This window comes from Dipodomys merriami, unplaced genomic scaffold, assembly GCF_024711535.1.
Source record: "Dipodomys merriami isolate MVZ:Mamm:240054 unplaced genomic scaffold, mDipMer1.0.p SCAF_477, whole genome shotgun sequence".
In the NCBI taxonomy this organism is placed as follows: Eukaryota; Metazoa; Chordata; class Mammalia; order Rodentia; family Heteromyidae; genus Dipodomys; species Dipodomys merriami.
In genome coordinates this window covers 658,770-673,622 of record NW_027206043.1, presented here as the reverse complement: position 1 = coordinate 673,622, position 14,853 = coordinate 658,770, and the positions used below count along the sequence as shown (strand labels likewise).

Genomic DNA, 14,853 nt, shown 5'->3' with positions numbered 1-14,853 from the left:
CTCCGGGCCTGGGCGCTGTCCCTCAGCTCTTCAGCTCAAGGCGAGTGCTCTACCTCTTTGTAATTGGAAATAAAAAAGTTTCATGGACTTTCCTGCCTGGGCTGGCTTTGAACCGAGATCCTCGGATCTCAGCCTTCTGAGTAGCTAGGATGACAGGGCACCCAGCATCCGCCTTTTTTTTCTTTTTCTCTCTTTTTTTTTATTCCTGGTATGGAGTCTTAAATTTAAGGACTGGGTACTCTCATTTAACTTTTTTTGCTCATGGCTGGTGCTCTACCATTGGAGCCACGTTTTGCTTTTCAGCTTTTTTGCTGGAATTGGAAAGAAGAGTCTCGTGGACTCCTTCTGACTAGCTGGGATTACAGACTCCCATTAATGTCAGGTGGCATAGTCGTTCACAAAAGGACGTTTGTTAAGAGTCCAACCGCAAAGTCTCACATTCAGGAGGACAGAAGGTGGGCTGTGGGTGCAAGAGTTGGGGGAGAAGGGCGGAGAGTGAATGTACAGGAAGGTAAGGGCTTCAGTCCTGCAACAGAAGAAAAGTTCTGGGGCTGGGAAGGTGGCTCAGTGGTAGAGCGCTTGCCTGCCATGCATGAAGCCCTGGGTTCGATTCCTCAGCACCATATACACAGAAAAAAGCCTGATGTGGCAGTGTGGCTCAAGTGGTAGAGCACTAGCTTTGAGCAAAAAGAAGCTCAGAGACAGTGCCCAGGCCCTGAGTTCAAGCCCCATGACAGGCAAAAAAAAAAAGAAAAAAAGAGAAGTTCTGGAAATGGATAGTTGCATATCAATGCAATGAAGCCATGAACTATACACAAAAAATGGTCAGGGCTAAGAGCTGGCTCCAGCTGAGGCGGGGCCTAGCTCATTTCGCTGTTGCCCAGCATTGGGGGCATGGCCCAAGCTGTAGAGGGTGTGTGATGATGCCCCAAAAGAATATAAAATGTGAAAATAGAAACAGAACAAAATTATTGATTAACAATGCTTGATAAGAAATGTACTCATTATCTTGCCCATGTAATTGTAACTCCTCTGTACAGTGTTTTCACAATTTAAAAAAAAAAAAAAAGAAAAAAGAATAGGGCCAAACTTGAAAGGCAGGATCTCCCTGTAGAGAAAAGACTCCAGGCTAAGTCATTAAAAAGATCCAAAGATAAAGGCTGAAGTAATTGACTGAGTTTAACACGAATTACTGGAATTGGGTGAATAACAGCAAAACTCAGAAAGAGCCAGAAAACCTGGAAAGTGGTTTGATTTGGGATGTGATAAGAAGTGTTGGAATGTGGTTTTTGCTTGGCTGACTTACTACTTTTGCTTAAGAGACGATAATTGCTATTTCACTAACTTGCTTCTTTGATGGGAAGATGTGGGATAAGGACTTATGGCTTTGGTTATTGAAATGACTGGAATCATAATCGCCATTTTGTAATCACTAACTGCTAGCTCTGCTTCTGTAACTTTGCCGATGGAGAAACTATCACTGGCCACCTGTGAGTGGTCCTGTCTCCTCCCACCCCACCCCCACACGCCCTGGAGCTTGCTTTTAAATACCCTGAGCTATTTGAATTTATTGCTGTCCATCACTGTCTTGGTGTAGTGAAGGGAAGTCACCGCAGCTAATAAAGGTTCCTTTCGCTGATCATGGGTTCCAGTGCCACCAGCAAGTACCAAGCCTAAGACCAATCCCCAGTACTGGCATGTGTGAGCGCGCGCACACACACACCAATAATAATGAAATAATGCTTCCCTGACCTCAGTGGGCAAAACACAGTTACAAAGTATGTTCTATAAACCTAGAAGAACCCACATGGGAAAAAAAGGAGATTAAGTGAGAAAAGTAAATTGTACTCTGACACAAGCCTGATACATTCCATGTTAACTGAAAATATACTTTGTACTTTGTTCCCACGGACTGACTGCAGGTAAGTAACAAGGCATGGAAAACTGGTGTGCAAACATAAGTTCCTTTCCTCCCTAACTCCCTTTCTCGTTCCGTGTTTTGGAGGAACGTGCTGGAACTCACTATCCTTCTCCCTCTCTTGACCTGGTGCTGGGATTACTGGAACGCGTAACCCTGCCGGGCCCGTTTGTTTTGTCGTCTTCTGTCTGTGTGCTGGGATGGCACCTGGCTTCGTGCATGTTAACCAACCACTGCGCTGAACTAAGACACTGACTTTGATTTTAGTGTCTTGCGGTCAGTGTGTGTGCCAGCCAGTCCAGGCGCGAGCCGCCAGCTCCTGGCGACGGTTTTCCCGCCTTACTGTTGATGAACTGAGCAGGGTCGGAGCTGCAACCCAGGACCGGAAGTGGCGCTGCGGCCCAAGGGGTAGCGCGCTCAGAGACAGCGCCCAGGCCTGAGCTCGAGCCCGGGACAGGCACGCACAAAAGGAACACACGACGACTGCCAACACCACCGACGGAGTAAGACGTGGACACTGCGTAAAACACAGACTGCATCCAAAAGCCCCCTTCGCCGGAGCCGCGGCGCGGGCTGCCCCTCGCGCTGCCGGGCCCGGCGGCCGTGCGTGAGCGCAGGCAGCGCCGTGGGCAGCCGGCCGCCCGCGAGGACCCCGAGGGCCAAGATGGCGGCGCCCGTGCGGCCCGCGCGCGGCCTGCTCGGGCTGGCGGCGGCCTGGGGCCGCGGCTCCCGCGGCTACCGCGCGCCCGCGCCCCCGCGCCGCTCGCCCGGGCCCTGGTGGCCCGACCCGGAGAACCCTCTGACCCCGAAGTGGCAGCTGGGGCCGCGCTACGCAGCCAAGCAGTTCGCGCGGCACGGCGCCGCCTCCGGGGTGGCCCCCGGCTCGCTGTGGCCGTCGCCGGAGCAGCTGGACGAGCTGGAGGCCGAGGAGCGCGAGTGGCAGCCGAGCCTGGCGACCATGCAGGAGTCGCTGCGGGCGCGGCAGCTGGCCCAGGAGCAGAAGCGGCGGGCCAGGTGCGTGCGCGCGTGCGCGCGTGCGCGGGGGTCTGCGCATGCGCCTGCTTGGGGGCCGCGTCTGCCAATTTTTTTCTGTGCACGGCCGGGGCGCTGAGGATGCGGCTGGGAACGAGACAGACTGTGTGTGCGTGTGCGTGTGCGAGTCCTGGGGCTTGAACTCAGGGCCTAGGAGCTGTCCCAAGACTGTGTGTGTGTGCGTGCATGTGTGGGTTTGCGTGCGTGTGTGCGTGCGCGCACCAGTCCTGGGGCTTGAACTCAGGGCCTAGGAACTGTCCCTGAGCTTTCTTGCTCAAGGCTGACACTGACCGCTTGAGCCACAGCTCCGTTTCTAGCATTTTGGTAGGTTATTGGAGATAAAAAGAGCCTCACGAGGGCTGGGAAGGTGGCTCAGTGGTAGTGTTTGGCTAGCATGCATGAGGCCCCGGGTTCAATGACTCAGTACCACATACACAGAAAAAGTCAGAAGCGGCGCTGTGGTTCAAGTGGTGCTAGCCTTGAGGAAAAAGCTCAAGAGTTCAAGCCCTGGGCCTGGCAAAAAAACGTTATAAACGTTATAAACAAAGTTACCTGCCTAGTCTGGCTTCTAACCATGATCCTCAGATCTCAGCCTCCTGTGTAGCTAGGATCAAAGGAAGGTGTGAGCCACTGGCTCACAAAACAGACAAGTTTCAGACAGCCACTGGATGGGTGAGGAGTGCATGTCAGGATTTTGAGGTTCAGGAACTCTATGCCTTCTCTGAGCAGGTGATGTTCTAGCTGGGCCCTGGATAACTCAGCATTATTAGGGGTACTTCCACTATAGGGAGCAGTGGGCACAAAGGTCCTGAGGTAGAATCATTCCTTAAGGCACATCCAGGAGGCTGTTGTGGGATGGAGGAGATGGGAAGTGTGGGCAGTGGGGTGGTGGGGGAAGTCGGGGATCCAGAGCAGGCGTTAGAGATTCAATCTAAGTGGAAAATGGAGACATTTCCATGGTCATGTGGCCTACAGCACTACCTTGGGGGAAGGGCCAGGTTCTTTGTTGCTGGGAAGTTTACTTTCCCTGTCTCCCTGTAGCCTTGGGAGACAAAGTGCATTTTAGAGTTAAGGAAACAGCAGACCTGGGAAAGTGGAGTCAGGTGTCCTGGATCTGAGTCCTGTTAGCAAAGAGAAAAAGAGTGGGTCTCCCCTATTTGCTCATCCTGAGCTGATGCCGTGGCCCTGGGTGCATGCTTCCTCCAGTGTCAAGTTCCTAATCCTTAAAATGGAGCTGCAAGGTAGCTACAGACCCACAGAGCTGGAGGGAGTCAGTCTGTTTCTTGCCTTCACTCCTGTGCCTAGATTTGGGCTGGTATACACTGCGTGTTCAAAGAAGTCTGGGGGTGGTCTGGGAACGTGGCTTAGTGGTAGAGTGCTTGCTTAACACGTATGAAGCCCTGGGTTCCTCCGTGTCACATAAACAGAAAGGCTGGAAGTGGCACTGTGGCTCAAGTGGTAGAGACTTGAGCAAAAAGCTCAAGGACAGTGCCCAGGGCCTGAGTTCAAGCCCCAGGTCTGACTGGCAAAAAAAAAAAAAGTCTGTGGGACATAGCAATACATGCTCTGGAGAACCCTAAGGCATACAGTTAGTGCTCAGAGAAGTCTGTGAGCGTGCAGTGGTTTTTCAGTGATGTCTGGGCATACAGTAGGTTGCTCGGACAAGTCTAGAGCATACAGTAAGTGCTCAAAGAAGTCCTTGGCACACCGTCAGTGCTCTGTGAAATGTTCGGGACATACCGGTGCCCAGTGAGTGGAGCATACAGCAGGTGCTCGGAGAAGTCTAGAATGAATGGCAGGTGGAAGGCTGTGGCCCCTGGGAGTCATTGGGGCTTGGCCTACCTTGTGGGGAGAGGCAGGCTGTGGAGGAGGCCGTGGGGAGATGGGGTCCGTCCGCCCTCACCCCCACCCTCCTCTCCCGCAGGGAGCAGCACATCGCAGAGTGCATGGCCCAGATGCCGCTGCTGATTGAGGACTGGCGACGGCAGAAGCGGGAGCGCTGGGAGAAGGCCCAGGCCGACAAGGAGAGGAAGGCCCGGCTGCAGGCCGAGGCCCAGGAGCGCCTGGGCTATCACGTGGACCCGAGGAGCGCCCGCTTCCAGGAGCTGCTGCAGGACCTAGAGAAGCAGGAGCGCAAGCGCCTGAAGGAGCAGAAGCAGAAGCAGAAGCAGGAGGCGCGGGCTGCCGCTTTGGCTACCGTTGCAGCCCAGGACCCAGCAGCCTCTGGGACACCCAGCTCCTGAGCTGTGCTTTCTCAATAAAGGCCTGTCCCCGTCCCCATCCCCCCCAGCAAAGGGCTCTGTGGCTTCTCTGTTCCTTCCCCAACACCCGGGGGACGGGAGTCCCCACAGAGAGCTGGAGCTTCAGAGGGAGAGCACGGGATGGCTAGGCAAATAATGGGGGAGCAGATGGCAGTGCCGAAGGCTTCTGTTTACCAACATTAATCTCCAGTAATTAGCCAATTACCAGGGGGGAAGTGTAGCCAAAGCAGACTGTGGGGGGGGGGAGCAGCAACCCTCGAGGCCAGGCTGGAGCCCCCCATCTGCAGGGGCTCGCCAGCCCTCTCCCCTTCCCCACCTTCCCAAGTCAGGCGTGCCAGCCAGCCTCGGCTCTGGGCAAGCTGGCATCGCCAACCCCCGGCAGGCACGAACCATTGTGAGGGCTGGTTTTTTAAAACTTTTATTCACTTCAAAACCTTCATCAGAGACGCGGTTCTGTCTGGGGTGGAGCTGGCCTTGGCCTCCAGAGCTGATGTTCCTTCATTCCCAGGCTGGAGGCCAAGGCCGGGAGGGTGGGGCCTGGGGCCTCTTGGGGCTCCCCCCAGATGGAAAGACTTGAGCTACTCCAAGTGGAGGAGCAAAGTTCGGGGTTCCAGCTTCCCCTCATCCTGCAGCGGGCGGGGCAGGGGTACTTTGTGGGGGAGCGTGGGGGGAGATGGGGAAGCGAGCAGCCGCCTCTCCATCTGGCTACAGAGCTGGGACAGAGGCCAAGACGGGTCCATCTGTCGCCTCCTGGCCCTGCCAGCAGCTTAGAGCAGGCTGGGCCGGGGGGCTGGGGGACAGCTGTCTGGCCCAGGTCCTCTCAGATTGGGGGGAGGGGGGTGCCCTCTAGGAGGGTGGGAACCTGGGCTGGCTTTTTGTCTTTTTTAGTTTTTTTTTTTTAAGTTTTTGATTTTTTTCTCCCACTTCTTAAATAAACATGAATATATATATAGATATATTCTTTTCTTTTATAAAACTTTCTGTGGCGCGGGGGGGGGGGGGGGGGGGGCGGCCTGGCCTCCCAGCGTCACTCGTCATCAAAGTTCTGACTCAGGAGGAAGTTGGCAGCCAGGTTCTCGTTTTTCTCACATGCGAAGTAGGCCTGGATCACAAGGCTCTCTGGAAAGCCCAGGGCCTTCAACTGTGGGAAGATGGGCAGGGGTGAGCAGGAAGGGGGAGGTGGGAGGGGCTGCCCCATAGTAGGGTCACCCCTGCCAGGCCTCTTACCCTCTCGATAGCTTCCTTTTCCTGGGGTGTCACCTGGATGTAGTTCATCTGGGGTGCCTCCTCCCCAATGGCGCCCACCTCCCCCTCCACGTCTGAGATGTCCGCCAGCTCCCCAGGGGGTTCGTTCAACATCTGGATGAACTGCTCCTGGTGCCGGCTGATTTGCTGTGGGAGGGGGTGGGGGAAGTGGTCCTTAGCTCCTGATTCCTCTCCGGGAGTTCCCACCCCAGCCCTTGCTTTTATACCCATCAGGTAACACCCAGAAGATGCTATTCCAGTGAGCCACACCAGTCATCCCAGCTACTCAGGAAGCTGAGATCTGAGGATCGAGGTGTGAAACCAGCCAGGGCAAGAAAGATGCTGAGACTTCTTATTTTAGTGCTCAGGCCCTGAGTTCAAGCCCCAATACTAGCACAAAAACAAATCCAGCTAAAGGGCACGGTAGCCATGGAAACAGCTCCAGCTCCTGTGCCGAGGACAGAGAGGCTGTGGGCAAGTCCACGGACCACTCAACAGCAGGTGTGGGCAGGAAGGCACTGAGGGCCTAGTTGGGAGGGGTTACTGGCCCCAACAAGCAGAGAAGAGGGAGGATTTCTACCAAGTGGAACAGCAGCAATCACAAAGGCCCAGGGGTGGACAAACGAGAAATGGAAGAAGATTCAGATGGCAAGAACTGCAGACACAAAGAAAGGGAAGGGGGGATGAAGTCCAGGTAAGGGTTAGGACTTCCTTCGAGTGCGACAGAAAGTCATGGTGGTAAACTGGGCACCAATCCCATAATCCTAGTTACTCAGGAAGCTAAGATCTGAGGTTCAAAGCCAGCCTGGGCAGGAAAGTCCTTGAAGACTCTCTTATCTCCAATTAACCACCAAAAGAGCTAGAACTGGAGCTGTGGCCCAAGTGGTATAGTATCAGCCTTGAGTAAAAAAGATGAGAGACAGCACCTAGGCACTGAGTTCAAGCCCCAGGCACCCAAGAGGAAAAAAAAAAAAAAAGCCAGGCACTGATAGTTCACGCCTATAATCCTAGCTACTCAACAGGCTGAGATCTGAGTAGGAAAAGACGATGAGACTCTTATCTCCAACTAAGCACCAGAAAATAGGAAGTGGAGCTGTGGCTCAAAGTGGTAGAGCTCTAGTCTTGAGCAGAAAAGCTTAGGGACAATGCCCAGGCCGAGTTCAAGCCCTATGACAGACAAAAAGAAAAAAGCCAAGGTGGAGATGGTGACAGTTAAAACTTGCAAAGATGGGACTGGATGGGGCACCTGGGGACCCAAAGCCTCATGCTGGCTTTACCACCGAGCTGTACCTCAGCCCAGTATACCTATTTTTATTATTTTATTTTTGTCTGTCATGGGACTTACTCAGCGCCTAGACAGCGCCTAGACACCGTCCCTGAGCTTTTCTAATCAAGGCAAGGGAAGGTGGCTCAGTGGTAGAGTGCTTGCCTCACATGAATGAGGCCCTGGGTTCGATTCCTCAGCACCACATAAGCAAAAAGAAAAAAGCCGGAAGTGGCGCTGTGGCTCAAGTGGTAGAGTGCTAGCCTTGAGCTGAAGAGCTGAGGGACAGCGCCCAGGCCCAGAGTTCGGCTCCCACGACTGATTAAAAAATATAATAATCATCAAGGTGAGCGCTTTACCATTTTGAACCACGCCACACTTCTGGTTTTCCGGTGGTTCATTGGAGATAAGAGGCTCACAGAGGGCTGGGAAGGTGGCTCAGTGGTAGTGCGCTTGCCTTGCATGCCTGAGGCCCTGGGTTCGATTCCTCAGCACCACATAAGCAAAAAGAAAAAAGCCGGAAGTGGCGTTGTGGCTCAAGTGGTAGAGCGCTAGCCTTGAGCTGAAGAGCTGAGGGACAGTGCCCGGGCCCAGAGTTCAGGCCCCACGACCGGACCCCCCCCCCAAAAAAAAAAAAGTCTCACAGACTTTCCTTCCCTGGGCTGGCTTTGAACCACAATCCTCAGATCTCAGCCTCCTGAGTAGCTAGGATGACAGGTGTGAGCCACTGGTACTCAGCTTTTTTCTTGTTTTTGAGATGAGGTCTCACTCTCAACCCAGGCTGGCCTGTTACCCACCAACCTCCACCTCAGCTTCTCAAGTACTAGGACTCCAGGTGTGCGCCCCATGCCTGGCCTAGAGTCTTGTAAGGTCACACAGCAGCGTGTTGGGACCCTGGAGGTTCTGAAGCAGCTGTGTTTCTGTCAACTCCTGACCACATTCATGTGGAAGAAAAGTGTTTTCTCTGCAATCGGGCTGTGGGCCGTGGGCAGGGGAACTGGGCCAGAGGAGGAGCTGGGCGGAGCGGAAGCGAAGTGGAAATGGTCCCGTGTAGTCCCCAGCAGGCCATGGTTCAAGCAACTGGGATAGAGAGGGGAGGGGTCTGGGAGAAGGCTGTTGTGGAGTCTCAAAAGCTTAGGGAAAAAACTTCACTATGGCAGCGCGAGCCTGTCATCCTAGCTACCCAGAAGGCTCAGCTTTGAGGATCACAGTTCGAAGCCAGTCTGGGAAGGAAAGTCCATGAGACTCTTACCTCCAATGAAACACCAGAAAACCGGAAGTGGCTCTGTGGCTCAAAGTGGTAGAGCACTAGCCTTGAGCATAAGGACTCAGGGACAGCACCCAGGCCCTGAGTTCAGGCCCCATGACCAGGGGGAAGAAGAAAAATAATTTTACTAGGCCAGGTACACCAGTGGCTCATGTCTGTAATCCTAACTACTCAGGAAGCTGAGATTTGAAGATCATAATTCAAAACCAGCTTGGGCAGGAAAGACTGTGAAACTCCAATACACTAACAAAAATCTGGAAGTGGGGCAATGGCAGAGTGGTAAAACACCAGACTTGAGCAAAAAGGAAGCTCACAGACAGCACCCAGGCCAACTTCAAGCCCCAGGACCAGCTGAAAGACAAACCAAAAAAACATATTTAAGGAATGGGAAGGTGGCTTAGTGGTAGAGTGCTTGCCTAGCATGCATGAAGCCCTGGGTTCGATTCCTCAGTACCACATACACAGAAAAGCTCAAAGTGGCGCTGGGGCTCACGCAGTAGAGTGCTAGCTTTGAGCAAAAGAAGTTCAAAGACAGCACCCAGGTGCTGAGTTCAAGCCCCAGGACTGGCCAAACAAACAAGCAAACAAAAACAGAACTTTTTAAGACATTAAGTTAGCCAGAGACCCACTCAGACAATGGCAGGTGTTCGCAAAGGTCCGGGATTGCAGACTGTCCCATGAGGATGGTGACTGGGGGGGGGGGGGGGGGGGCGGTGAGTACAAGGGAAAGCCGAGAGCAGGAACTGCCTGTGGAGGCACCCAAGGTGCCGTGAGAGGTGGGCAGCTGGACCCAGAGGAAGCTGCTAGGGCACCCAGGTGAGAGGCGGAGCCCAGGACGCCCACACCCAGCTGGAAGATTCTGTGATCAAGTTCCCCACGCCTCCCTGGTGGTCCAGACAGCACACCTCCACAGGGAGCAGAGGTGCGTGGGGAGGGGGGGGGGAATCCCAGGAGAGCCACCCACCCCACACCTCGATCCAGGCATCCTTGGGAAAGGGGAACCGGCACTTGAGCACCCCCCTCTGCCCTGGGCCGCACCTGCAGCAGCTGAGGGTTGTCCTGGCCCAGCTGCTGGAGCAGGGCGGGCAGCAGCGCTGGGTCCTGCTGGATCACCTGCCGCATGTTCTGGAACTGGGGCTGGTCCCGCAGGAACTCCAGGGGGTTCTCCCCAGCTGGCGGGAGGGAGCACGCGTGTGGTCAGACACCACGCAGGACTTCCAGGGTCTGAGAACACAGACACCAGATGCCCTATGCCCTCCTCCCATGGCTCACCTGCTTCTGTGGCTGACGGCTCGGGCACCTGGCTCTCCTGGACCGCACTGTGTTCAGGCTCGGGGCTCCCGGGAATTCCCTGTCAAGGGTGTGGTCTAATATTCGTACCCAGGCCTCCTCCAGGGTGGCCTGCCCTGGCAGGAGACTGGGAGGCCCCAGGTGCCCTCCCTCAAAGCCCACCCGCCGCCCCTCCCAGCAGCCTCCTGGGGGAAGCCCGACCCAGCCGCTCCCCGGGGCCCTTGGCACAGGCTGCGCCTCCCCGGTGAGGCTCTCACCGTGAGCAGATACTCCACCGCCCGGTGCGGGTTGTTGTAGCTGGCTCTCAGGGCGGCCACCACCCGCTCACGCTCGTAGCCCATGGCCACGATCTCCGCCAGCATCGCCTCATACTCAGAGCCCGTCACTGTGGAGGGAGCAGCGAGCCTGGGTCACCAGGGATGGGCGCCCCGCAGCTCCCGGGGCCCACCCCAGCTGATGGCTGTGGGCACCCAGTCACCTCTGCCCTGGGGACCACCCACCCACCTAGCGTGGACGCCGCGTCTTCCTCTCGCCCGCTGCTACCTGAAGAGGGAACAGAGCTGCAAATTCAAGAGAGAGAAATCGGACCCTGGCTTCTGGTGGCTCGCCCCTCCCCCCAGGTGCAGGAGGCGCTTTGGAGGTGCCATTGGGGGGGTGGGGGGAGAGAGGGCCCAAGGTGGGGGGTACTGCCCCTGCCTTACCCTGACAGAGACTCTGGCGACGTCGTGGTGGCCGACTCCTCCGACGGGCTCTGGTCCTCTCGGCTGGTGGGTGGGGGTTGGGCCATGCCTGAGGCAGGGACCGTCGGGAAGGGTGTGGAGGACTCCGGAGGGGCGGCGGTGGGCGAGGCCTCTGGGGGGGCTGAGGTACCCGGGCCAGCTTTGGCCTGCGACAGCAAGAGAACAGGCGTCAGCAAGGCTCTATCAAGCCCCCATAGCCCGCCGCACGGCCACCCCGCCCTGCCCATGGCTAATCTCTCCTGGGCACACGCGCTCTCTGCCAGCACCCCCCTCCCCTCCCCACCTTCTAGGCCATCCACCCACCTTGGTCACCATGACGACCACAAAGTTCTTCTCATCAATTCTGTAGTCCCTAATGGGAACATCGTCGCTCAGGATCTTGCCGGCATAGATGAGTTTCTGTCCAGCCACGGGGAAAGCATCACGGCCCTTCTCAGCCTCTATCTTCTCCTTCAGGACCTTTACCTGGAGAGACAAGCAGAGAGGTTCATAGCAAGCCCTGACCCTTCTCTCCCACTTCTGCTCTAGGGAGTCCAGCTGTGAGTCCCCAGGACAGAGGCTGAGCTTTGTAGTCAAGCGTACTCATGACAGAGCATTTACTCATAAGCCTGTACTATATGTGCCAAGCATTTTCTGACTCCGTGAGGTCGTTTTATGTCGTCCTCAGTCTTGAGCACTGGGCATAGAACCCAGGGCCACCAGGCCTGAGTGGCAAGCACTCTACCAATGAGCTGCAACCTCAGCTCATTCAAGTTCCTGTACAGAGGCCAAGGCATTGCACAAAACCCAACAGCTGGGTGCTAGTGACTCATGCCAGTAATCTTAGCTACTCAGGAAGCTGAGATGTAAAGATGGCAGTTCGAAGCCAGCCCAGGCAAGAAAACCCCTTAGATTCTATCTGCAAAGAACCACCAGAAGTAGAGCTGTGACTCCTACAGTAGGATGCAAAAACTAAGGGATGGCACTGAGGCCCTGAATTCACCCACATGGGCCCTAAAACTCACTGCTGTCATGGAGTAGGCAACATTGGGAGGAAAAAAGCAACTATGTATTTCAGATGACAGGAAATATGTTGAGAAATGAAACATTATTTCTCCCTATTGTTCTCCCCTCAGCTGACCTCAGATAATAACAGTGACCTCTATTTACTGGGAAGCTACTACAGATTGTAAGGGTGTAGGTATCATATTTTCACACAGTGTAATTGTATCAAATGGGTCCCAGTGGCCTTATATTGTAAATTAAGCCACTTGCCCAAATCCACAGATCTCAGCCTGGGCTACCTACAGAAACTGTCCCCAAAACAAAACAAAAGCCAGGCCTGCAGCTCACACTTGAAATCCTACTCTGGAGGCCAGAGATCTGAGGGTCTTGGTTTGAAACCAGCCTCGGTGGAAAACTCCGTGGAACTCTTTATTTTTTTTGGGTCCCATCGTGGGGCCTGAACTCTGGGCCTGGGCGCTGTCCCTCAGCTCTTCAGCTCAAGGCTAGCGCTCTACCACTTGAGCCAGAGTGCCACTTCCGGCTTTTTTTTTCTTATGTGGTGCTGAGGAATCGAACCCAGGGCCTTGAGCATGCCAGGCAAGTGCTCTACCACTGAGCCACCTTCCCAGCCCCAAACTCCGTGGAACTCTTATCTCCAATTAACTATCAAAACGCCAGAAGTGGCACGGTGGCTCAAGTGGTAGAGTGCTAGCCTTGAGCACAAGAAGTTCAGCTCAGGGGGCAGTGCCCAGACCCTGAGTTCAAGCCCTGGGACACGGACACACACACACACACACACACACACACACACACACACACACACACACACACACACACACACACACACACACACACACACACACACACACACACACACACGTGAAAACCCTGGGGCTGTCAGAGGAAAGCACAACGAATTGGAACGCTATCTCTGCCCACTTCCCGTGACCGTGGCAAAGTTTAACACTCAGGCCCCCACATCGGTAAAAGGAAGGGTCCTCAAATGACAAGCTTGGCTTTTTTGTTTTTGCAGACATAGCAAGATGACATGGCAGTGCTCGCTGACTGGGAAAGAATCAACGGGCCAAACTCGGACCACCAAAACTAGTCAGACGGAGAACATTTACTATCGTGCTCATCACCGCCTTGTCCCCGCTCCCCGGTCCGCATCTCTTTGAAGTCCTCACTGTCAGATTCGGCCACGGAGGACCTGCGGAGCCGCCCGCCGGGCTGGCAGCGCGGCGCCCAGCAGGGAAGGCGAGCCTGCGGCTCCCGCGCCCCGCGAGGGCGCTGACACCCGAGCCGGGCGCCCCGGGGGCGGGGCCTCCCCCGACACCTGCCGCGGGGCGGCCCCGGAGCCGTGGGGCCGAGCCAGCGCCGATCGGGGGGCTCCGGGCACGTCGGGAGGCCGGGCGTGGGCCGCCCCGGCCCGCGACCTCCTCCGCGCCCCTCCCGTTGGGATCCCGGCCCCCCCGCCCCCCGCCCCCGGCACCCGTCACTGCCGCCGCCCCCGCCCCCGGGGCCCCGGCCCGGCCCGCACCGTCTCATCAGGCTCCATGCGGATCTTGAAGGTCTGCTGCTGCAGTGTTTTGAGCGTGATGGTGACGGCCATGACGGGGCCCGAGCAACGAGGCGGCCCCGGGATCCTCACACAACATGCAACTCACGCCGCCGCCATCTTAGCGCTCGGCCGCGCCAAGCGCCAAGCTCTTCCGGGTAAGCTGCGCGCGCACCTCGGCGCCTTGTGAGCATGCGCACAAGCCCTCGTTGGGACTAAGCATGCGCAGATCAAACTCTGCCTTGAGGGAGGAGGCTTCAAACTCTAGGCAGGCAGTAGTCACGTGGCCTCGTGAGAGTGACGCCATGCTTATTAGCGGTGACGTCATTTGACCGCAAAATGGCTCCTGCGTCGCCACTTTTACATCCAGGTTTTCTTTATGACGTTAACTTTTCATGTTCTTGCTCCAGATACTTGTACTTCTTCCTAAAAACCTTTAGGAACCCTGAAACTACAGGTTAATCAGACGGATACCTAACAGTCAAGCAACAGACATCTTCTCAATTTGGGAGTGACACATTTTGTGACCCCCATCCCTCTTCACTTGGGGTGGGGAGGTGCAGTGCCTGGGATGGGGCTCGAACTCTCTAACTCAGGGCCTCCCATTCTCAAATTTTTCTCAAGGTTTGTACTCATTACCACTTGAGCCACAGCTCCACTTCAAGTTTTCTGGTGGTTAGTTTCACGAACTTTCCTGCCCAGGCTGGCCTCAAACACTGATCCTAAGACCTAACTCTTCGAATAGCATTAAACCATCAGCACCCAACTTGCTCCCTTCCAACTGCTACAGTAAAATCCCATTATCCCCCAACTATACCCCCAAGTATGAAGATGGTAACTTTGCAGGACTCTATATTGAATTTGGTTTGTTTTTTTGGGTCCGGTCGTGGGGCCTGAACTCTGGGCCTGGGTGCTGTCCCTCAGCTCTTCAGCTCAAGGCTAGCACTCTACCACTTGAGCCACAACGCCACTTCCGACTTTTTCCTTTTTGCTTATGTGGTGCTGAGGAATCGAACCCAGGGCCTCATCAGGCATGCAAGGCAAGCGCTCTACCACTGAGCCACCTTCCCAGCCCTCTTTATTGAATTTGGAATTCCTTTTAATTTTCTGTTAATGCATATTCTCCATCCCTGGCCAAACACATACTAGGGAGAATGAAGTACAAGAGGCCAGACCAAGGGCAGGGGTCCTGGAAGGGTGGGTTGCCACTTGAACTGGTTGCATTCCAGTTAGTAGATAACGTGGGGTGCCGACAGAAACCATGGCAACGTCCCAAGTCTGAAGTGACCATGAC

The 14,853-nt window shown here is 55.4% G+C and overlaps 2 protein-coding genes across 3 annotated transcripts; one reads left to right on the top strand and one right to left on the bottom strand.

Moving 5' to 3' along the window:
* The first annotated feature begins 2,188 nt into the window (after positions 1-2,188).
* On the top strand, positions 2,189-6,189 carry LOC138808795 (large ribosomal subunit protein mL64-like). The gene is made up of 2 exons (XM_069994998.1): positions 2,189-2,932; positions 4,875-6,189. Exons 1-2 carry the CDS (start codon positions 2,583-2,585, stop codon positions 5,191-5,193), a joined length of 669 nt encoding a protein of 222 aa, XP_069851099.1. The 5' UTR covers positions 2,189-2,582; the 3' UTR covers positions 5,194-6,189.
* On the bottom strand, positions 6,145-13,705 carry LOC138808794 (UV excision repair protein RAD23 homolog A). Of its 2 annotated transcripts, none has more exons than XM_069994996.1 (9): positions 13,542-13,705; positions 11,321-11,482; positions 10,979-11,163; positions 10,782-10,837; positions 10,535-10,662; positions 10,260-10,338; positions 10,026-10,159; positions 6,439-6,603; positions 6,145-6,352 (listed from the first exon to the last, which is right to left on the bottom strand). In XM_069994996.1, the coding sequence occupies exons 1-9, from the start codon at positions 13,611-13,613 to the stop codon at positions 6,239-6,241; spliced, it is 1,095 nt and encodes a 364-aa protein (XP_069851097.1). In that variant the 5' UTR covers positions 13,614-13,705; the 3' UTR covers positions 6,145-6,238. The 2 variants fall into 2 exon arrangements, with proteins under 2 accessions (XP_069851097.1, XP_069851098.1); XM_069994997.1 differs by having other exon boundaries at positions 6,145-6,354; positions 6,506-6,603.
* Between the last annotated feature and the right edge of the window lie 1,148 nt (positions 13,706-14,853).